The sequence below is a fragment of the Cloeon dipterum genome, chromosome X, assembly GCF_949628265.1.
Source record: "Cloeon dipterum chromosome X, ieCloDipt1.1, whole genome shotgun sequence".
NCBI classification, from domain to species: domain Eukaryota; kingdom Metazoa; phylum Arthropoda; class Insecta; order Ephemeroptera; family Baetidae; genus Cloeon; species Cloeon dipterum.
The window spans coordinates 27313146-27336847 of NC_088790.1; the positions used below are offsets into that span (position 1 = coordinate 27313146).

A 23702-nucleotide genomic window follows, 5' to 3' on the forward strand; every position below is an offset into this window, starting at 1 on the left:
ATGCGTTTTTTGCAACCCTGCTTAGGGATTAGTTCATGTTTTGGCAGCAAGAATTATACAGGATTTCGCATTATCAATAAAATGGGCTACATTTTTAATTGTTTGTTCTATAAAGTGTTTCATGAATTTTCTGTTTGTAGAATTTAGCAACACTTTAACTTTATCGCAACATTGTGCAACTATCAAAACAGGACCGAGTGTGTAACAGTTAAATTTAACAAATTTCTAAAAGAAATGAACGACTTGTATTTGTCAATGATTTTTAATTTCCTGGGTATTACAACAGAAATTAACGATAAAACGTGCAGAGAAGCAACTAGAAGTATAGGAATTTCTTAATTATAGCCTAGAGGACTCTATATAACATATCTGAGAAATGAGAAATTGCAAACACAAAAAACGTCCTCCAGGGATACAAGGAAAATCAATACACGGCTCCGACAGTAAAACAGTTCCTGGAAATAGTGAATCAGCTGGATTGCAGACTAATTGAAATCGCAAACAAAACAAAACAACAACAAGCACAATCCTTGACCACGACGCGATCGACGTTTGCGCAATCGAAAATCGACGTTCAGTGTGCGAAACAAACAAAATAAAGCGCTCTCATTCGAATTCAATTGCGCTGCGAGAGCATATGGACGCGAAAAGCTAAACTTTTGTGTCAGTCCGGTGCTGGCCTTTCACGCTGCTTTCAAAATGAATTATTTATCCAGCGACTTCATCACGAGCGTGGTTAATGCAAAACCTCGACCGCCACATTCCTGCCAGCTCGAAATAAATGAATGCATTCTCTCTTGAGATGATGCTTATCGCGAAAGAGACGAAAAGCTGCCAATTGCAGAGAAGAAAAAATAAACAGCAAAATTCAAGGAGTGTTTGTTAATGAATTAAGGCGCGTGGAGGTCTCATAAATTTTAATTTATGACTAGCAACCGCAAAAAGACCAATATTTCGATATGAATTAATTTAATAATCCCAAATTTAATTTAAATTTGTGAAAATAGCACTCACCAATGCAGGATTTGGAGTCGTTAGCTAATTTTTGGCCGTCGGGACAGTAGCAGACTCCGCCGGTGAGCGAGGCCTGGCACTTGTACTTGCAGCCGAGTCCAGGACAGCTGGCGTTGGAGCAGGCGGCCTCTTCGTCCGCTCCGTCCGCGCAGTCCCGCTTTCCATCACAGAGTTGACTTTTCGAAATGCACCTGCAAGCAAATCAGTAGCGCCCGACTCGAATAAAATGCAAATTAAGACTAAAAACCTCTTGTTTGATTTCTTTGACAGAAATTTAGCCAGAATCTGTTGCAGAAACGTTCTGGAAATTGTTTAAATATTAAAATGGAATTATTTTTCATTATTAAATAGAACAATAAGAGTTTTCTCCAAGCATTTTTTAGAGAAAAACTTATCTCTATAATAATCTGAAATTATTATTTTATTTAAAATAGGGGTGCTGCAAAAATACATAATTTAAAATGTGGAGATCGAAGAACGATAGGGGTGTTAAAATTGCAAACCTTGCTCCTCCCAAGGGCGCACTGGTCAGACCCTTGACACAAAGGAACTTATTGTCAGGGCACGGGATGGCGGTGCAGTTTTGCTCATCGGACATGTCCGGACAGTCTTTGTAACCATCACAGTGGAAGCTGGAGGGAATGCATAGCTGGTTCTCACACCGGAACTGCCCTAGATGGCACGGCTGGAAATCTGAAAGAAAGAAAAAACAAAATTTCCTGATAATTTCTCAAATAAATAATTAAAAATTTTAATTTAAACACAAAAGAATTTTGAAATCAGTTTCAGGAATTTCACTGCGTGGAAATGGATCAACAGGAACACTCACTGCAGCCCTGCTCGTCGCTGTTGTCGCCGCAGTCGTTCCGGTAGTCGCACTTTTGCCGCATGTCTATGCACTTGAGCCCGTTGGCGCAGCGAAACTGGTCCAGCGGACACGAAACTCCCGCCGAGGGGTCGCAGCCCTCCTCGTCGCGCCGGTTGCGGCAGTCGAAGTAGCCATCACAGCGCTTCGACTTGGGCAGACAAAGCCCGCTGCCAGACTCTCCGCAACGGAAGTCATCCGCCTGGCACTTGCGATATGCTACCACACAAAAATATTCATCATTTTGGCGATTTTTTAATGCAGGGAAGGTGCGAGAGCTATATTATAAAACTGTTTGAGTATTTTCTGGAGGTTGATATCCTAAAACTGATGAATGTTTCAATCTAGTTGGTTACTGACATTTTGTTAAAGAGTGTTGGAAATTTAAGATGTACTTAGATGCTTTTAGTAGAGCGAGATCTCTAGTTTTTAAAACATCAAATGAGAATGAATCGCTTAATCGTAAAACCAGTGAGCTGCATTTCAAAGCGCTAAAAGCCGTCTAAACTGCCTTGAAAGCATTTTGAAAACATTAAAAATGAATGCTCTTAATTTTCAACAGTGTTAATGTATTTTGAGCCATTTTCTACAGCCATTTTTCTTTCGGGTTTTTACTTTCTTGGCGAAAAAGATGATGTTTTGGAGCTTAAATTCATTGTTTTTAATCCAAATTAAACAATTGAAGAGTAAAATTAAAAGTTTTTTCAAACGATTCAATAAGTTTTAGCATTAAATTGCCTGATTTTTACTTGTAACTCTAGGATTGTTTGAAATGTATGAAATGTCTGAAAAACTGTCACTTTTCTAAAAAGAAAATAAAAGAAAAATCATGATAACTTGTCGCATAATTGACCAGTTGCATAAACCCTTAGTTATTAAAGCCGCCAACAGATAGCGCAACAACAGACTTTCTTAAAAAAATTTGTTTTAAGCGATATTAAGGCATTTCCGCTGCAATTTCAGTCTCAATCTAGCTGTTTTGCTTTTTTTAATTAATTTGCTTTTTTTGGCGTGCTGAAAACCAAAATCGGTTCAGCCATTCACCGTGGAAACGTTGGAAAATATTTTTTTATTTCAAAAAATAGTTTTTCACGATTCTACGGCGATTGGCTGAACCGATTTTGGTTTTCAGCACGTCAAAAAATAGCAAATTGATTGAAGAATGCACAGTAGCTAGATTGAGTCTGAAATCGCGGCGGAAGTGCCTTAAAATCGAAAGTCTACGGTGGCGCCATCTGTTGGCGGCTTCGAACACTTAGGGTTAATGCAACTGGTGAATTATTACATAAATATTTAAATATACACTGAAAGCTATGTTTTTTTTAATTTACCAAGAACCACCGCAAAATTGAAATAATTGCAGATGGGGTAACAACGTCTTCCTCTTTAAAAGGTCAACTATTGTTGGCTTGAAATTTGGACAAAACGGCACTATTTTAAAAAAGACTGGCATTCACTTTTAATGTTTTCCAACGGTTTTTTTCACTAATTTAGTAAATTTTTGAAAAATATAAAGTTATGAGCGAGTTCTATGTAAATAAATCATCCCGTATACACATGATTTTTACCAATTTCCTGGTCTTAAGAAATTGAAAGCTCTTAAAAAAGTTTACATCCGAAACAAACTGTCTATTAGTTAGAGAAATAGTTAATAACTAGCAAATGGCCAAAGGAAATTTGTTTTAATTTCTCCTCTTGAGTAGGATATGGCTCTCTTGAACTATTGAACCAGTTGTAATGCTTTGTTAGTGAAGGGCAAATTTTGCCTTTGCTCAAGGGCTTTGAATGAAACACTAGACATTCATTTGTCTGGCGAAACCAAACCACAAAATGCTGTTGGCAAGTAGCAAGCAAGAAGAGAAGGCAGCATGCTTTCGTAAGAATTATATAAGCCTCAAAGGGAAATTTCAAACCCCTAGAAATTGTTATCTTGCGTAAAAAACAGAAAATAAATTGTTTATTTCACCCCCAGGAGCATTGGGAGGGTTATTAAAAGGGATACTCACTGCATTCGGCTTCATCGGAGCCGTCGACGCAGTCAACTTGTATGTCGCACTTGAAGTGCGGCTGGATGCAGTAGGTCTTGTTCCAGACGTACTGTCCGCATGTCAGCTGGCCCGTTTCGCAGTCGGGCGGAGCTGCAAACAAACATTGCACATACGCACCACGTTAACAATCGCAGACAGACAAACACAGTCACACTCGTCTGGACAATCAATAAAATCGTTTGTGAGGCAAATCTAGTGGGAATGATTTCATTATCTCTTCCGTTCCGCGCCGTAAAACAATTACACATGTATCCGAGGCGGCTTTTCGCGAGCGAGAGCACATTCGCAAATTAATAATCAGCCAGGGGAGGTATGTGTTCGCGCAGTAATTGGCTAATTCAATTTCATACAACATCGTTTCTATGTGTCTTCCGAGGGTTGCTTCGTGCGCTCGGTACTACTGTTATTACACATTACACTGCGTTTGTGGATTTTAATCATTGAAAATAAAAATAACGCTATAAAAATGTCAGCATTGTTGTTTAGTTGGGATTATAGCGTCAGAGGAAAAAAGTTCCACTGTTTCTGTCCCGCAGGCCTCGTCAGCACTAATTGTCGCATCCAAACAAAGATTTCGCAAGAAGATTTTGCCTCTTGAAAATTTTTTAATCTAATGAATGCCTCCCATGTGTGTGATTACTTTTTTTACTTTAAAGAAAAATACAGTACTTCTATAAAAAGAAGCTACGCACTTGAATAAAAGTCTAGAAATTAAACTAGAGAGGTAAATTCCAGACTGTCATTAAAAAATGTTAATTTTACAACAATTAGGGCTAATTGAATAATTTATTAAACACATGGGCTGTCAGCTGTAAAGTAAGGAAATTTAGCGAATAGGGAAAGTTTTTAATTAATTTAAAATACAAATTTCTCGGGAGTGTCCGTAAGATAAAAAATATCATTAATTTGAAGTGCTTCGAGCTAGAATAAAAAACTTTTTGCATTCTAAAAAACACGTTTGATTTGAATATGTGTCTCTCACGTAATTATAATTATTAATGATTAAAATCAAATCAAATACAGAAGCAACATAAATGTATATTCACCAGTTGCATGAACCCTTAGTGTTCGAAGCCGCCAACAAATGGCGCCACCGTATACTTCCGTAATAAATTTAATTTTAAGGCATTTCCAGTGAAATTTCAGAACCAATCTTGTCACTGTGCATTCTTTACTTAATATGCTTTCTTTTGGCGTGCTGGAAACCAAAATCAGTCCAGCCATTCGCCGTAGAAACGTTGGAAAATATTTTTTATTTAAAAAAAATAGTTTTTCACGATTCTACGGCGATTTGCTCAACCGATTTTGGTTTTCAGCGCGTCAAAAGAAAGGAAATTAAGTGAATAATGCACAGTGGCAGGATTGAGTTTGAAATCGTAGCAGAAGTGCCTTAAAATCAAATTTATTACGAAAGTATAAGGTGGCGCCATCTATTGGACTTATACAACTGGTTTATTTGTAGTGCTACGAGCTAATGCTTCTACATTCTAAAAAAACTTGATTGATTTGAATGTGTGTCTCTCACGTAATTATAATTTGAGTCTAATTAACTGGCATCAAAGGTGAAATGGGAATTAATTTGGATGATTAAAATCAAATCAACATATCAATGTCTATTTCGGGAGTTAACAGTCAGAGTAACCAACGTTTTCCAATTGAATTCTATTTCCGACTGCAAAGAGCCGTCGTCTAAGTGGCAATTTGTAAGACAAACGGAACACAAAGCGTTGAAAGAGAAGTAATGCGGCGCGGGAGGTGGTGCGGTGACGAGTGGCTTCACTTACGACATGATTGGTACTCGTCCTCGCCCTTTTCGCAGTCTCTCCTGTAGTTGCAGACCAACTGCGACGATATGCACTTGCCCTCGGGACAGCGGAACTGGCCTGGCGCGCACGCCACCCCGTCTGAGCCTGCTAACAGACAAGATGAAATTCAATAGGGAGAATAATGCGATTTTCGTGTCGGCCAGATGGGGCCGCCGCTCCTTTCGAATTATCTCTGGACGCTGCACGCACAAAAGGAGCCAAATTGCTTCTTCTGTCGACCGGCCGACACAGTGCGAATCATTAAAACGATTCTTCCCACTACCCTTCGCCGTTCTCCAGGCGTGAATTCAATCTCGTTGTGTGAATTTAGGGGTTTTGAAAGGTTAAACTCAATCCAAACTGGACAAATTTGACATTTTGGGGTAACGAAATGACAATTAAATAATGGAGGATTCCCAATTGGTTAAAATTTTAAATCGAAATGTAAGAGCAGGATGGTGATGGTAACTATGTAGGTCATTAATTTGTCAAATAAAAAACGTCACGTAAATATCCGAGAAAATCCGCTTCGGTGTCGGTCGTTTTCACAGCAATAAAAGTATTTATTGCACAGATCACCGATTAAGACTAGGACATTCAAAATCATCTTTAGCACCTAAACATAATGTTCAGGGTAAGTAGAGAAGATATCCAAGAGAAATGCCAGCATTCCAGGCAAGAATTGTAATTATTGTTGATATTTTTTTTAAAAATCACAAAATTTTATATTTTAAAATAGAGGAGTCATACTTTAAATAGCAGAAATACAAATACCCAGTCCGTTTAAGCAAAAATATGTCTAGAGGCAAATTTTTAACCTTCGAGAAAATTAAGGCAGAAAGTTTTTTGCTTTCCGAATGATGAAAACTGCTTAATGGATTTTTTATTTCGTTGAGAGGAAATTCCCCATCATACGACATACAACGCCATTGGACAGATTTTGTGAATAGGCATATAAAACATTTTATAGCGCTGTTAATTTCCGAGAAAAAGGGCAGCATTTGTATTCTTCATTAGCTTGGTCCTCTATTCACAATTGCAAATTCTCGACCTTCTAATTTGAATCTTTGACTGCTGAAAATGAAAACTCATGTTTTATAAATTATTCCACGTTTTCCAATTATTAATTCTGGCAACAAAATTGGACGTTTAAAACACAAACAACGTAAAATGTACTAAAAAAAACAAATTTTAATTATGACCATTCCACCCAATGAAACAGGAGCTGAAAAGCCTAATTTCGACTGAGTAATTCCAATCGCGCTCTTTGTTAAAGATCAAAGAGGCTCGCTAATTTCCCTCTCGCGTCAAAGGTAATTATTGGCCTAACCCTAACATTGGACTCGCGCTCGTCAAGCATTTTGAATGTTATTCCGCTTTCGGATATCATTAACGATTGAAAGCAAAAAAAAGAGAAACTCAGCCGCGAGGTGAGGGGATGCAAGTTTATCCCCTTTGACGCAGGTTTTCAGGGAAAAAGGCGCACGCAAAGAGACCCAATGTGTAATCCGCGCGCAATTTTTCACGAGAGCAGCATCCTCTCTCTGCGCTACTCTCGATTTCCTTTGATCTTGCTCTAATCTTGCCTTGACGCAGCTCTAAATTTTATATCAAAAACAGCAGCAGCATCAGCAGCGGAGGCGGCGGCGACGGAGCGGCTTTATAGAATTTGCAGGATTTTGCACGGTTTACACTCGGCTGCGTAAGCACGCGTGAATAAATAATATGCGACTTGCCCCCATCAAAATTCCAAAACTTGCTTCCGATTCTCTCCCGCCGGGCAGATTTATTCTCGTCGGTAACGCGATGAAAATCGGCGAATATTGACGGGGTTTCAACAAGTAAAAGGGAGAGAAGGAGGGCAAATAAATAGTAGAATTCCTTTGACCAAAAACAAACACATCAAAAAGATAAAAGGGAGTGATTGGATTGGATTGGTTTGGTTCAATCGCAATGCAATTTGCTTTGATGGAAAGAAAAAATAGAGAAAACTGACTGAGAATGTGCAAAATGTGTTCAAAAGATTGTTTTTTGACGTGCAGGCAGACATAGAAATTTTTATTAAACGTTTTGCAGATTTTTAAGCACGATTCAAATGTGCATACGCCTGGAAATATTAATATTTTAGTTCATTCCTCCAGGAACTTAAAAGTTTTAGCCAATAAAATAAATCTGCCAGGATATTAACAACTAAATATAGAATTTTCCTTCAATTTTCATACTAAATTGTCCAATTTTGAAATAAAATTAAGTTTTTCCAGGCTTTTAAACAGTGCAGTAGCCTGCAAAAAATCTAATTTTATTCTACTAACGTTAAATTTTTCCAAATATTTATATTTTCCCTCAAGAAACTTTTTGCTTCTGGAAATTTTCAGTCATTATTCATCGTGGAATGGAGTAGCAGACTGATCACTCCATTGTGATTATTTTTTTTTTGCAACTTTGTCACTCCCAGAATGGAAACTGCTGTTTGAATGGTGAGAGCTGCCACTTAGAATTTTGTAAAGACAATCGGCAAAGTTGGGCCGAATCGATTGGCGAGGCTGGCGGGCTGAGGATAGAGTGAGTGCTGCTGCTGGCTCTTGAGAGCGCGCTTTTAATGCGTCACAAACTTTCCGGCCCGTCCGTTGTGCAAGCTGATGAAAACAAAGCCCTCGTCGATCCTCACAGTTATGAACTCCATTCGAAATGGCTTTCAACCCGGCAACGGGCGAAGAGCGAAAAGCGTACGCCAGGAAAAACACTTTTAAGCAGGCCATTAGCGGATTTGTGCGCTTCGCGGGGCTCGTCACTCCGTTCCACATTATGTGTGCCTGTCGCCAGGACAGGTGGAAAAAAAAACTTTCCAGACTGAAAGGAAAGGGAGGAAATGCCATGCGACTGTTGTAACATGGCTTAATTCCGTTTTGCTAATATCATTATCGTAATCGATAGTTATATGAAAGAATAATAGTGATTTCTGCAGAAATATTGGAAAATAAATGCTAACTGTACACCAGCGGGGTCCAGATTCGTGCGACGCGCAGATATGGCGTCCGGTGGATTATGGCGCGAAAAGTTGTCACGTGAAAATACGCGAAAATAATCGATTTTTCGTCAATATTGTGGAATAATTTGCTTTACTCTTAACTAATTGTGTCTTTTGGATCGTAAAAACAAACTCTTGACACTCGTACGGCAGTCCAAAGAGAGCTTTTTGCTTCCCACATTCAGACGCCATCTTGGATCTGCGCAGTGCGAACCAATTTTATCGCACATCTGGCCCCTGCTGCTGTAAACTTCTAATTTCGACTTAATTCCATAGATAATTTTTTTGCTTGCAGATTCATGCATGGAAGGAAAAATTCCTGAATCGATTTTAAAAATACCAGCTCATATTCTGACAAGTTTGCTATTTATTTCCGATATGCAAGGATAACTTTTTATTTGAAAGCCCTTGCCATAAAGTTGTTCTTACAAAACTATTTACTATTCCCAGCAGGCAAAGTGCTCAGGGCTGATAAAACATTTTTTCTATAAAAAGCATAGCATTTCTCTAGCCATTCGTCCGATCAAAATATATTTTTATGGCGCTTTATTATTTATTTGGAAAATCAATAGAATTCACTTCATCAGAATTCAGGCAATAATATATTCTAGACTTGTTGTCTGCGTCTCATAGTGGAATCAAATCGATCGGCGTTCAATTTTCCAGACCATTATCCGGCTCAAGAGTTGGCAAGCGGCAGAGTGTGTCTCGTTTTGAGCAGTTGAAGCCGATTCGGAAGATTTCTTTTTGAAGTCGACGCGAAAAGAAAATACGCGTTAATGATCGATCGATCAGACGGCCGCCTCTTCCCAGCACTCACGCGTCGTCCCGAACTCAAACTTCGGTTTTACACACTACAAAAAGTTGCTTAATTCTTGTGCGTGCGGAAAAGCGACGCGCAGAATGAGCAATGAAGCTCTGGATTTACGCTGCTGGCCCTGATCAAATTTGGCCCTGCGCAAAGTTTCTGCTCTTTGCGACCGCTCGAGGGTCAAAAGCGTGTACACACACAGTTTGACAAGGAAATTAGTCGCCCGAAAGGGTTGGTTGGCTGCACCACCCAATCCTAACTATTTGCTAACTGATTTTTTACTGTCCATGCTCAAACCTCAAGACGAGGAAAAAATAAGACCAAAGCAACCAGTTTCTTGCAGGCAATGCTTGCATCTATCGGTTGTCAATAATTTTCTAATTATTAGCTCGTGACCTCGACTTGAAAAATTGTCAGAGATAAATTTTTGGAGAAATTGAGGCAGAAAATGGCAATTTAAAAGAAAATATCTGCACAGTAGAGGAAATTTTGACCACTCCGACCGCAAATTTTAGATTTTCATATGGGAAAAATGAAATAAATTAATTTCTTGCATTTCTTGCGCAAGAAATTGGTAAAAATTGAGTGGTAAGGCCCGAAAATAAATACAATATATTATTTTATTAAATTTTCGCTTTGCCAATGGTCCAGAAATACACTGGATGACGTCATGCGCAGTTATTTATTATTTATGATCTTCAGACTTTGTAAACTAACATCTTCCAGGAGTAAGCCTAATTAAAAGCGAATTTTAATCACCTCACCATAAACTCCGGTATAATACATGAAATTTAACGATCACCGACCGGCTTTTCTATGGCAACAAAAGGTGATTTCCTGGGAGGCCAGCAGCGAAATTAACTTTTTCATTCAGCGCAGCAGGAGCAGAAAAAAAGAAAAGACGGAGCTTCAGGTTGGAACAGGGCCCGCGGCGCCTGCGAAAGGTTTCCGTTGCCTATATATGCCGAAATATAAAATAGAGCGCGGAGAAAGAAGGCGCGCACACTGCGGCTGTTGGCTCTTATAAACAAAGTTGAGGATTGATGGTCCCCTGTGGGGAATAATGCGGAATAAACTGCCTCAAAACAAGCCTTCCGCGCTTAACAAGCGCCTCTTTCTCCTGCTCTTTCCGCCCTGCCGCCGCCAAAAAGAGTTTGCCCCTCTTGTGAATAATTTCTCTTCCGAAAACAAACAAACACACACACGCACTTTGATTCGGGACCCTTCTCAAAAAAGATCGACTTATTGGCAATTAAATTTGATTCGCGTATCGGATATGTTCCACTGCCTTTCTAGATGGATTGATTTGAAATTTCAAGATTTATTTTGCTTCGGTCTCTTGTGTTTCTGAACCAGTGAGGGGATACCTTCTTTCCGCGCGTTTTTAATTAGAAATAAAATAATAAATGTGGAGGCTGCGCCCCATTTCCTTTTTGCATAATGAGATTTTCACCAAAGAATCAAAACATCCCAGAGTAGAGAGCTTTGAGGATATAAAAACGAAAGATAGCAATTTTAAAATTGATTTCCAGCTTCAGAAATGAGAAGATATTTTCGTCCAAAACAGTACCAAATATTTTGCCAAGTAAAATAATTTATTTCAATTATCACCACATTTGCTAACCTGGCAATTATAATTTGGAATGTTTTTTAATTAATCTAATAAATATTTCATGTGTGTTCTTTTAAAATGGAAAACTGTACAGAATTTTCCCGGTGAAAGCTCTGAATTCCAGCTCGTTCCGCATTGCAAAAAATCTAAATTAAGGCTGGATTAGCAATATCAAAGGTGGAGTTCTCTGCTGACAATGATTTGCTCAAAAGCCAGCACTCGTTAGTGAAAATGGAAACGAGGAAAGCCCTTTCAATTTGGGCGTTTCGCTGCACAGAATAATTGGCTCGTTGATCAATCAAAAAACTACAATGCGCAATAAATTAAAAGCAGAAATCGAAATCGCGAGAAATGTTTAACAAAATTTCCACCATAGCGAATAAATTTAGGCTCAGGGTTTGCGTCTTTTGTACCGAGGAAAAGGAAACGGCGGATATACGCGGAACGGGAGAGCAGGAAATAATGGGGATTGATTATTCAGCGGGTGGCATGAATAAAACACGCAGAGTCCCTGCAAAGGTACACACTCGCTAACTGTACACGCCGCTAAATTTTACATCACCTTCCCCTGCACGAGTGTGTGTGTTGTATGTTTGCCACGGCTGCTGCTGCTGCTGCTGGCGAGTTCGTGTACGAGTGAACGATAATTCAGGTCAATGTATACCTGCCGCGCACGCGGTGCAGCTTTTGTTTGAGGAGCCGGTTGCCTACCTTTCTCAATGACATAATTGTGCATGCGCTAGCTGCGATTCAAAGAGCCGTCTCCCCATCTCGCTCTCTTGGCACGCGCTCATTCATGCGGCAAAAAGGCTTGAACTGAAAAGCCGGCCGGCTTGTGTGTATGTATGCCTCCCTTGCTAATTTCAAACTTGCTCATTCAAAACAGCACAGCTACTCGAAAATGTCTTTTTTTTTCTTTTTAATGAAAACAACGTTTGTGAAATGCGAATAAACTCACAATTCAACAGATTGTGAGTGTGTTTTCACCTAGAAAATTACTGTATTGATGAAATTTATATTTTTTCTTGTTAGAATCATGGCTTAAAAATTTTCAGTCTGTGCCTTATTTGCGAAAAAATTAGAGCAACAATTTTTATTAACAAAAGGAATAAAGAAAGGTTTAAATACTGAATTACCTGAATTAAATTTTTCACTAAAGAGTCAAATTTGCATCTTTTATTTCATAACTTGTGTGCTTTGCTTCTCTACTGTTAATTTAAGCCAGCTTTAGCAGCACTTACAATTATTGCTGATAAATATTCATAAAGCAAACAGCATTGCCAAAGACTTGGGTTCGCCAGCAAATCCATGAGCGTCTAGGTTTACGACTGCGGAAAAACTGCTTGCTCTGCGAGTAATAAATCAGCAAAGCGTGATTCACAAAATAACGTCGATGCGTACAGTTATATTGTTTGAATGCAAATAGCTAAACGTAGCCCAAACTTAGCCTCGTTATTGTATATTGCAATTTTGCAAACGCATTCAAGTGAGAGGAATGCTGAAAATTATATATATAAACACAGCTCGGACGTAAATAATTGTGATCGATTGGATGGTTAAGCCAAATCCGCTCACAATCGCATTTTGCTCAGTGCGGGAAAACAATTCTACGCATGATTATTTCCAATATAAATACGTTTTGATGCATTTAAATTCGAGAGAGTCATGATTTGGGAGCTGCATAGCTCGCATACTGTATCGAATCAAATATTTTCCCCTGGGGATATGTCTCTTTACTCATTGCTGGACAATGCACTATTTGAACAATTTGTCGAATCCTAAGTGTTTCCCTGTTAGTTATTTTGCTGCTTGAAATAAATAACAATTTATTGATTTAGTGAAAAAAGGAGCATGTGGAAAAAATAAAGAGCTCTGTTTCAACAAAAATTGAAAGTTATACAGAGGATTGGTAAAGCAAAAGCCTGGAAAATGCTTGTTGCCAATGCATGAACTCATTCCTTAGGATTCAGTTAAAGCCTAAATTGACCTAAGAAGCACTGTAATTTTTTTAGAAAATTGGCTGGAAAGTTACCGTGCTTTTCAACTGTCTTCCTACTTGAAATCTTATTTTATTTCAAAGCAATGAGTTTCCCCAAAAAAGCGTCATACGCTATTGGACAGATCTCGACGAGAGAATTGGAATCTAGAATCTACCAAGGAAATTTGGTTAAGAACTGTAAATTTGGGAGAAAATTTGAAATATTTTTACTGTAGTAAGGCTCTTTTTTATTGTTGCAAATTGTAGAACAAATTGTTTATCAATCAACTGCTTGTTACATCCAACAATTCGAATAATTTTCAATTGTTTTCCTGTAACAATCCACTTTAAATTGTTAATCGCCTGTTAAGAGAAGTTCTAATGATAGCTGTATGTAATTTTAATTATCATACAGCTGCATTCCGGTCGCCTTACTAATGACAAAGTTGGCGATGCTGCGTCAGCCAATTAGGAAGGGGACCAAATTTCCTATCACCGGCAGGTGTGATTCTGACCGTGAGTTTGACGCGTTGCAAAAGTTTGAGTCTTGCACCACGTGTGGCCAACAGCAGTATGTAGTAGTTGGTTGTTGTTTCAGCAAATTGATATTTGAAGCGAGAGGAACCACGCCTCGCAGCAAAACCGACCGGCTCCACAGGTATGCGTGTGTGTGTGTGTGTGGAAAAGCGAGGAAAGTCAAGGCGCGCATTGTGGCACACTCAGAATTTATATATTTTTTCATATTTCAGTCACGACGGCGGAGTCTTTTCGCGGCAGCGGCGGCGGCTGCACGTTTCCTAACGGTTTCCCCATAAAATCAGCAGGAGCCAACTCGCACACATATACATATATGCGAGCCTGGAGAACCTCGACGGGCCCGAAAATCGGTGCCACACGCGTGGCATGTGCCATTTCCGATTACTGGGTTTTTAAATTTGAATGTATTGCGATTCGGTATATATGGTCGGATCTGACCTAAATATTATCGTGTCCATCAGACCATAAAATACTTGTGAAACACAAATTTAACAAAACCACATTTTCATTGGGATTTGGTTTTTTATGAAAAATCTGTTTTCGGTTTTTTCGATATTGACTAAAATATAAATAAAAACAAAATTAAAAGGGCATGACAGGGTAAAACCTAATCGACGTAATGTCTGCACCATGAAAAGCTGTGAAAATGTATCAAATTATATTTTGCGAGTGTTTACGTAACCATATTTTGGAAAAAAAGCAATTTCTTATTCCCCCTGGCATAATTTCAAAATGAATTGTGCATTGGATTCATTTCGTCAAGCCTGTTCGAATGAACACTAAATTAAAGGTCACCGGTAAAGGTTAAAGGTCGCATAACGGGTCATTTAATGAGAACTTTAGATGATTTTCCAAACTTTGAACATCACCGTCATGTTTGTAAAATATAACAAGCCTCTAAAAATCAATCCCAATTGTGTATAGAAATTTTGAATGGTGTTCGCTATTGTTTTCGAGAAATTATCCCACTTAAAATTAATTATTATTTTATATAGCCACAAAATCTCGGTTTCCAACGGCAGGAATCCCAAAAGCTGCACACCGTTAAACTCGTCTCGACCTCCTCTAACGAACTGAAGGATTTAAGGGTCGATCGTGGGACTGTTTCTCTCTTTTCGTATGTTCATCTTCTCGGGTATTTCGCGGCTCTCCAGCGCGACAAGTGGAGGAGGAGTGCGAAGCGAAAAGCGGCTGTCTGCTTGTCTGTGTGTCGGTCGTGTGCACCGAGGAAATCGCAATTATTTAGTCCATCTCGCTTCTCACGACGTTTTCTTGTTTGTCTGAACCGAGTGTGTGTGTGTGTGTTTGTTTGTTGTGTGTGCTTTTGCTCGCTCGACTCTTCTCCGCGCCGTTTGACACGAATAGGAAGCATGCAAATTTTCTCGCGTGTTCCTTCCATTGCAAGAACGGCAATAAATGTGTCTCTCGCTCTCATGCTTTACAGTTTGTGATAAGACTCTCGCATTGTTTAAATAATTACACTTTTGGGAGAATAGGACTGATTAGCGCGGGGATCAGTCGAAAAATGTTGATGCCAATCGGGGACTTAATTACACTCACGAAGCGCCTTTGGCATTATTTTTTTAGGCCTAAAATAGAAGCCATATCAAGTTTAAAGACTTAAACGCTGGCCTCCAGACTTGTTCAATTTGTTTAATTATATTTAACAAAGCGAAATTGATGCAAATTAGGGCGTATTTTCAGGTTGAGCATTTCAACAATAGAAAAATGGTCCAGAGGAAAATTATTAAGCCAAAGAAGAGCTTCCAGACGGTGTTTCAACGTTGGAAAAAGTAAAAATGGAAAGAAAAATGTTCAAAAATTGGAAATTTTCAGCGTGGCAAGATGAAATAAACTTCTGAGGGCGTGAATGAATATTTTTTTTGTTAAATTTTGAGTCAAGTCAGCTCTTCTGCAGTCTTGGAAGCTGAAGGAAATTTCTACGAGAGCAGCAAATTCAACCTTATTTCTCTTGCGTTTTTAAATATTCTTTGGTGGGCTCTTTGAGGCTAAAAGTTACAATTGCAGCATTTTTGGATAAGAATAAATGGGCACACGGGCCCAATTGAAGGACTTTTAGCTTTGATTAATACAAAACACTAATTAGTTCTATATTCGTCAAAGCGCAGAAAAGGAATTGCCGAAATTACGCGGCAAACCTTTCCACTCGTTCATCAGAGGCGCAAAATTAAAGGGCTCGACGGGAATTCGCACAAGTGCGTTCGTTCGTTCATCTCAATTTCAAGCGCGTGTGTAATTAAACCTTGGTGGCAATTTTGGAAAAGTCAGCCAGCGCTGGGAGCAGGCGAGAGAGCGCGTGGCCTAATATGTGTGCAAAAGACCTTCTTTGGGTCGTTGACTTGGTCGTGCGAGGAGGTTGGCATGGCACGCCGCTGCTGCTGGGCAAGGTGAGTTGTTGCAGCAGCAGCAGCAAAAGTGATCCTTTTACCGCGCGCCTCCCATTATCATATAGCGAGTTTTATATGTAACAAACGCGGCGCTCTTTTATTTTCATGCTTCATTTCCACTCTCTTCACAATCAGATCGCCTAGAAAAGAGGATGCAAGGACGACGACAGTGACACTCGCTAGCTCGCTCGCTCGTTCGCACGCATGCACCTTTTAACCTTTTATTATTGCGTTAAAGTAAATACGCGGTGAATGGGTTCTGCACAGAAACTGCTGATTCCCTGGAATCGGTGGAAATAAAAGCACCTGCGTATTGCACAACTTTTTCGCAACCTTTATGCGTATGAGCGTCATTTGCAACAATAAGAGACCTGGGATTGGACACTAACCAATTTTTTCTTAAATTAACACAACTCTGTAAAGTTCTCTTTTTTTGTTGCTTCGCAAATTAAATAAATTTATTTAGAAAAAAAGAAATAACAATTTCTCTTTTGCGTCTTTGATTTTGAATTTTCCTTTAAAGTCAGGCTAATATTATTTTATTTTCAAAAGGAAAAAATTCAGCAACATTTTAAAAATTAAAATTTTCGGCTATTTGCACTGCAATTTCAGAATCAATCTTTCTGCTCTGCATTTCAGGCATTAAAAATTAATTTGAGGTGCTGAAACCCAAACTTTAAAATCGCTGTTGGACAAAAACCAAAGATTTTGTCTTAAATGTGTTTCATTAAAATATTAAAAAATTTGGGACGAACATTTTTACTTCAGGATAAAGAGACGAACCTTAAAAGCACTGCAAAATTGGCTTGGCTAGGTCGGCTTTAAGATTGATTGCGAAAATAATTACTTTTTTGCAGATAAAAATATTCCATCAGTGCGAAATATCTGCAATCTAGCTCCTTTCAACTCAATCAAAGAAAAATTTCAATCATCTTTTTAGAATCTTGGGAAGGTGGGTTCTCCTTCGCAACAGGCAATTGAATTGCTTCGTCCTCTCCAAGAAGGATATCTCATCTTAGAAATTTCTATGAAAGCAGAGGAAATCAATTCATGCTCGCTCACGATTCGCCGTATTTTCTATTCAAGACTCAATGGTATAAAACCCGTAAAACATGTATAACTAATTATCAAAGGATTAAATTCATTTGTATTATGTCAGAAAAGTTACAAGCCTCGTCGTGTTTATCCGTTCGCACACTTTTGCTGAGGAATGTGCTGAGGTAATTGCTCCTTTTGTTCCACCTTCTGCAATAAATAATATAGAGCCGCGCGAGTTGTTTACTGCCAGCAAATCAGTTTCAATTAATGGAGATGAAATCACCCATTGCAATTTCCCATTTAGCGTTGCTTGGGAGTGAATTATTCATAGACGCATACATTTCGAAAGCGCGCCAGCACGTCGTGAGATGAACGTGAAAATGCGATAAATGCCAAGGCAAATATTGACTGTAGTTTGGGAACTGGCGCGACGGCTTTCATGCAAACTTTCAGCGCGAGATGCTCTTGATAAAATATATATTCCGGAGAAGTGCAAATAGGGCGTTGAGAAGCGCCACTGATTGCAATTCAAAGTTTAATTACAATTTTATCTATCGAACGCCACCGGATTAAATGTGCGTTATGGAATAACTTTTCTCATTTTGAGATACATTATTCACACCATTTGCTCGCAATGTTTACATACAAAGAATTCGATTGAACAGTAAAAAAGAGAGCTTTTCAAACTCATCCTGAAGAACTTGAATAAAGAAAAGAAAACTCTAGTGCAGTCAAGCAATCCTCAGACGCAGTCGTTTTCCACGGCAAATGGTTGGGAAAAATCAGGGTTGGTAGTTTTTTTTTTACAATTTGTTGTTTCTGGTAACAGTTTTTCCAAACAGTAGAAACTTTTGGCATTATTTCACAAATATTTCTTAAATTAAAATGATTAAAGTTTAAAAATCGAAACCTTGGAGATTAAGATTTAGTTTAAAACAGGAACAGAACTTGGTTTCAATCAGCAGGGTCCAGATGTGCGATAAAATTTGTTCGCACTGCGCAGAACCAAGATGGCGTCTGCATGTGGGAAACAAAAGCTCTCTTTGGATTGCCGTACGAATGCCAAGAGTTTGTTTTTACGATCCAAAAGACACAATTAGTTAAGAGTAATGCAAATTATTTCAGAATATTGACGAAAACTTGCTTCTTTTCGTGCATTTTCACGTGACCGTTTTTTCGCTCCACACTCCACTGGACGCCATATCTGCGCGTCGCCGCTGGCTTCAATTAAATTTTTCGTACTTAGAAATAAAAATCAAAGCTTAATAAAATATGTGTAAATAAAAAAGTCAAATTATTAACAGATATAAAATCATCTCTGGCTTTAATCCGAAAAAACCTTTGTCCTTCTGAGGTAAAATCCTCTGCTGATCAGATTAAAGGGAACAATTTCACCCTAAATTTCCCCTTCTTGTTATTCAAATCCTGATAAAAAAGGCATTTGCAAACTTAAGATTCGTGAAATCCTTAATTGTATTTTTTATCTTAAACTTCATTCACAATCAGACTTTAGAAAATATCATACACATTTGGACACTTTGAAAAGCACTTGTCCAGCAGCTGCGTGCGGGAGGACGAGGTCCATTTTTCACTGGCGGCAAGATAAGACACGTTAGCTTGAATTACAGGCAGGAAAAGTTAGCCTCTCATTTGCATAGACAAAACGTCCCTCAATTTGCTCTGACGCCATAAATTACGGGCCGGCCACAGCACTCGACTCGCGTGAGCGCGGCCTGATTCGAGCTTTGACGACCGTAATTTCGCTAGCCGGAGCTTGATTTCTTGCTTTCTTTCTGACGATTGCTTTTTTTGCTTTGTTTACACGCTCCATTACGATCGTCCGAGCGCAGATTCGATCCGGCGAAGGTGGGGGCGTCCTATCAGATCGATTGATTCTCAGGGGTCAGTGTCCAGGACGGACCGAATCCGGTTTCGAACGAAATAAGAAGTTACAAACTAATCGTCTAGTTGTGAGAGGAAGATTTTAATTATGAAATTGAAAGTCACAGGAAAACGATGCGGTCGATGTCTGCTGGAATAGCCGAAATGTCCAGGAGACGGGTTAAACAGGTTTTGGCGTAGAGAGGCGGGCTTCAAGGGCATAATCTGCCTTATGTAATTTGACAGATATATTTTTATCCAAGTTCAAGAATCCCGTCCGACCAGAAAAGGCTCTCGAGTGTGTGGTCGTTTCCTGCGTTGGAAAAAAAATCATCGTAGGAAAATAAAAGTAGGTTATTCCTTTTCCAAAATAATCGCCAAGTGATTTATTTCGCTGCTTGATCTCCATCAAAATACATATCCATCGAGAGAGTGAGTGACGTGTGTATTATATAAGAAGGGAATTTCTTGCGGCGGTAAAAAATCCAATCTCCCGCTGCGCCAAGGCACTCGCAAATTGCGAGGCGAATGAAAGGTCAATGATCCGCGCGCGGGGCCTGCCTCACTCACTCGTCGCTATAACACATTTTACACACACGGCCGCAACTTTGTCTCTCAACCTGAAGCACCACACAGACTACCTGGAATCATGACACGCCAAAATTTCACGCGTCTGAAACCGAAAACTGTTGAGCACAAAAAGAAGTGCCAATTAACCAACTGAAATAATAAAACTGTCAAATATAGGATGGTTTAAGCGGCGTCTTTGAGAAAGACCAGTTTTTGACGTCAATGGTGAAGCAGGGAAAATCCGGAGGACATCAAGAAGGAAGATTCTCGAGGTTTATTAATTTATTATTATTTTACAAGGTCGGAAAATCCATATTCATTGGTAATCCAATTTTGCAATGAGTTAAATTATTGGCAGACACTCATTGTTTGCAGGAAGGATTGTGCATACAAGCAAGACGCGCGGTAAAGGTTAACAGCAAGAACATTTCCTGATGGAGTTGAGTTTTTGAGCAATGAGCAAACACGCGGCAGCTTTGCTTTGCACTCTCGCTTCAAAATCGAATTAAAGTCACGACGTCAGATTGGCAAATAGTCAAGCTGACGAGAGTCGGAAATTAAATCCACTCGTCGAGAAAAACGATTAAATTCTGTCCTCTGCTCCGCCGTAAAAAAGCGGATTTCGACTAATAGGATTTTACGAGACGTAAAAGAGACGCATGGGAAAATCTGGAATTGACGTTTGTTGAAGCAATCTTCAAATCATTCCAGGAACGCAAAACCTCCAAAATATTGCGTCTTTCCCCCGAAACGAAGCCATAAGTAGAACATATAAACGTTTAGAATTGGATGGTAAAGGAAAATTTTACAAATCATGTCTTTTGCTGACAATAATTTATTTGCTTAAAATACTCAATTCAAAATATGACCTTTTTGGGAGTCTTTTACGAAAAAACGCGGGAATCCCAAAGCTTCTGGGTTTTTCCGGCAATGATTTTAAGCACGTGTTAAATATTAAATACACACTGCAAAATTGGTAAACCCTGAGAACATGCTGGATTTACAGCCGTGAATTAGGAAATGTTTTTAATTTACAAAAATTAAAAATCAGTGTAAATTGACTTAATGAGCTCATCCTGTTTCTTTAATTTCCATCAAATATATCATGGACAGCCGAAGCCAGAAGGCAAAATAAAGACGACCTTTGCATGCTTGCATAACGAGCAATTTCCGGTGTTTTCTACTTGAAACGAATCCCCTACTATTTAGTACCTCCTTCATAAAAAATCCAAGAACGAATCACATAATATGCGTGTAAATATTTCAAATCAGACTTTTGGCGACGAATTAATTTAAACTGCACCTCTTATTTTGCGTCTTAATTATTTTATTTTTACGATAATTTTATGGCGTGGAGCAAGGACGTGAAAATTATACTCTTTTCGAGGAAAAACTCAATTTTTGTTAATAACCATTCACGCTGAGTGAGTGAAATTATTTGCGGCGGAGCGGGCTGAAACAAAACTGGTGGTCCACGACGGCAGGCAGGAGCCACGCATGCCTGGCCACCCCTGATTGATATAATATGATTATATCGCATATATGTGTGTATCTTTTGCGCCGGCGGCTTCATTTCCAAAAATCGTGCACGTCCGCAAGCAATTACAAACAAACAAACGCAGTTGAAAGGGAGAAAAAGCAGCTCATCGGGGTAATTCCGGCGGCCAAAAAGGCTTTTTGCCAATTAAAATACGCTCTCGGGGCCGCGTGCGTGGACGGACGTCGCGAAACACGCACGCACAACGGGTGGACGCGCCCGCGCGCGGGTTGAATTTTAATGAGCGCCGCGTTTTTGGACCCGATCCGGGTCAGCCGTGCGCGTTATCAACCCCCTAGCTTTTATCGCTTCCAGCACATATCCTATTAATTCCGAACGTGATGCAATAACCGGTTCTTAGCCGATTGCTTTATTATTTATCTGTTTCGCGTAGATACTGCCAACGGATGACTAGTCGTGCGGATAATCGCAAACATGATGCCGCGACAGAGGAATTTTCATTTAGATCGATTCTGCGCCGTGAAGTTTTATTAGATGCGGCAGATGATGAAAGTGCGAGGCGCTGCAAAACTTTAGTCTTGCTATTACTGCGAAAATTTAATCTCGTAAGCAGAAGCCTCGTCTTAACTCTTAAAATTAAATTTTAATAATTTGAGTGATAAAATAGTTGGGTCTTTATACAGGATTACAATTTTGCGTTGCTGGATTTAACAAGAAGAAGTTTAGTGTTGTTTAATTTAGCAGAAACTCATATTTATTTTGTGCAAAAGTCAAATCAGGACAAATAAGATTAGTGAAATTTACGATTTTTCACATTTCTTGAAAAATTAAATGACGATGTCTATGATTTCGATTCCTACGAATTATCAGCGGGAGCCAGATGAATTTGTATGATTTAAAATCTTGCGAGAGGTCTACCTTTTCAGTCTTAATTCGATTTTACTTCTTGTCTTCAATAAGTAGCACATACACAGCGAGCCTTTCTTAAAATTGGAAGCAGTCAAGAATTACAAGAGGCCATGCTTGAGAACTGATTTCAATCGTTCTCACACTCAATAGCCTTAATTTCACTTTGTGATCAAAATAAGAAAGTGTTGTGGCAATGATTCAATAAATTTTGGGTCATCCGCCCGCCCGCCCGCCCGCCCGCCCGAGAAAATTAACTCATGTCAGTCAGTCGCCTCTTGGCTGGTGATAATCGGAGAGGCAGCCCCGAAAAATAAGCAGAGATTAATCTAGCCGAGTCATGCATAGTGAAAGAGAGGAGAGAAAAAAATAGCGGTTGACCTCTGTGACCCAGCCAAACCCTTTCTTTCGATCTGGATTTGTGTTTAGCTTGCGTGCGAATTTCTATAGAACAGACAGACGAACGGAGAGTTCATAAGTTCCGGGATGGTTTGATATTCGTTTGAATTTTGGAAGGAGGCCAAGAGCTTTTAAACAAAACATTTCAACTTTAAATTACTGGCCAGTATGATCTTTAAAAGTGATTAAAAATTATAATTTTACGATTCCTTTCCTCCCTTTTTTTGAAAATTTAATTTAAAATGACCAGTTTTTAAATATATAGAAACCAGCGGGGTCCAGATTCATGCGACGCGCAGATATGGCGTCCAGTGGAGTATGGCGCGAAAAAACCGTCACGTGAAAATGCGCGAAAAGAAGCAAGTTATCGTCAATATTGTGACATAATTTGCATTACTTTTGGATCGTAAAAACAAACTCTTGACACTCGTACGGCAATCCAAAGAGAGCTTTTTGCTTCCCACATTCAGACGCCATCTTGGATCTGCGCAGTGGGAACCAATTTTATCGCACACCTGGCCCCCGCTGATAAAAACCAACAACAAATTGATAAAAAGTAATAAAAAAAATCAAAATTGATCCCATCCATTTGGAAGTGCTTTTCCATTGGTAGTTTTTTGCCGGTTACGCAAGCGGACCTTTTATTCGGCAACAGTTGGGAAAAAAGCTTGATTCCCACATTGCCTCCTGGGTCGAGGCAGGTGAATGTTTTTTGTTGTTTCCACTCAAAAAGATTGGCTCAATCGGCGATTAATTACAATCTAGCCCTGGCCAGGAGCGAAAGACAATCGCACTCTGCGAAATTGGCATGGGCGAGGTGTGTGTGCGGCGTTCGGCGTTCGAAGGCAGAAATATCGAGGCGGCGAGCGAGAAGCCGGACTATTTGTCCTTGAAGGCGGTTAATGGTCCTGAAAAGTTGCGCGATGGGATAATGAGAGCTGCAGGGGCTGCTCGCCTCGTCGTCTTGCTCGTCAGCAGCTTAAATGTAATCAAAGCAGGACGACGAGCATAAACTCGCGGCTAATTCGACGACAATGCTCCGGCCCGCGGCGGCTTTTGTCTGCGCCACCAGAGAAATTGGGCGCGGGAGAAAGGAGTGTGACCCGCGGAGGGCAGCGGTGACACACGCACTACTTCCTTCTCGGCGGGCAGACTGCTTGACGGACGTTACTCGAAGACGAGACGCGCGGTGACGGCGACGCCGGCAACGAATTAAGCGCGCCCATTACCAGATTGCTAAATGCACTCGGGCTTCCAATCAGCCGAGCCCCTCTCGACGACCAAGTGCATCTCTCTCTCGCAAC

General features: G+C 39.6%; 1 protein-coding gene across 2 annotated transcripts in view; it reads right to left on the bottom strand.

The window, feature by feature from the left end:
- Positions 1 to 23702, bottom strand: part of mgl (megalin) — a 64711-nt gene that overhangs the window by 32408 nt on the left and 8601 nt on the right. The window contains exons 2-6 of one of the 2 annotated variants that reach the window (XM_065492850.1): positions 5712 to 5837; positions 3886 to 4017; positions 1844 to 2098; positions 1518 to 1707; positions 1015 to 1205 (exon numbers count right to left, since the gene is read on the bottom strand). In XM_065492850.1, coding sequence (XP_065348922.1) covers positions 1015 to 1205; positions 1518 to 1707; positions 1844 to 2098; positions 3886 to 4017; positions 5712 to 5837 — 894 coding nt within the window. Of the gene's footprint in view, positions 1 to 1014; positions 1206 to 1517; positions 1708 to 1843; positions 2099 to 3885; positions 4018 to 5711; positions 5841 to 23702 lie in introns of both variants that reach the window. The other variant, XM_065492849.1, reaches the window with a different exon arrangement.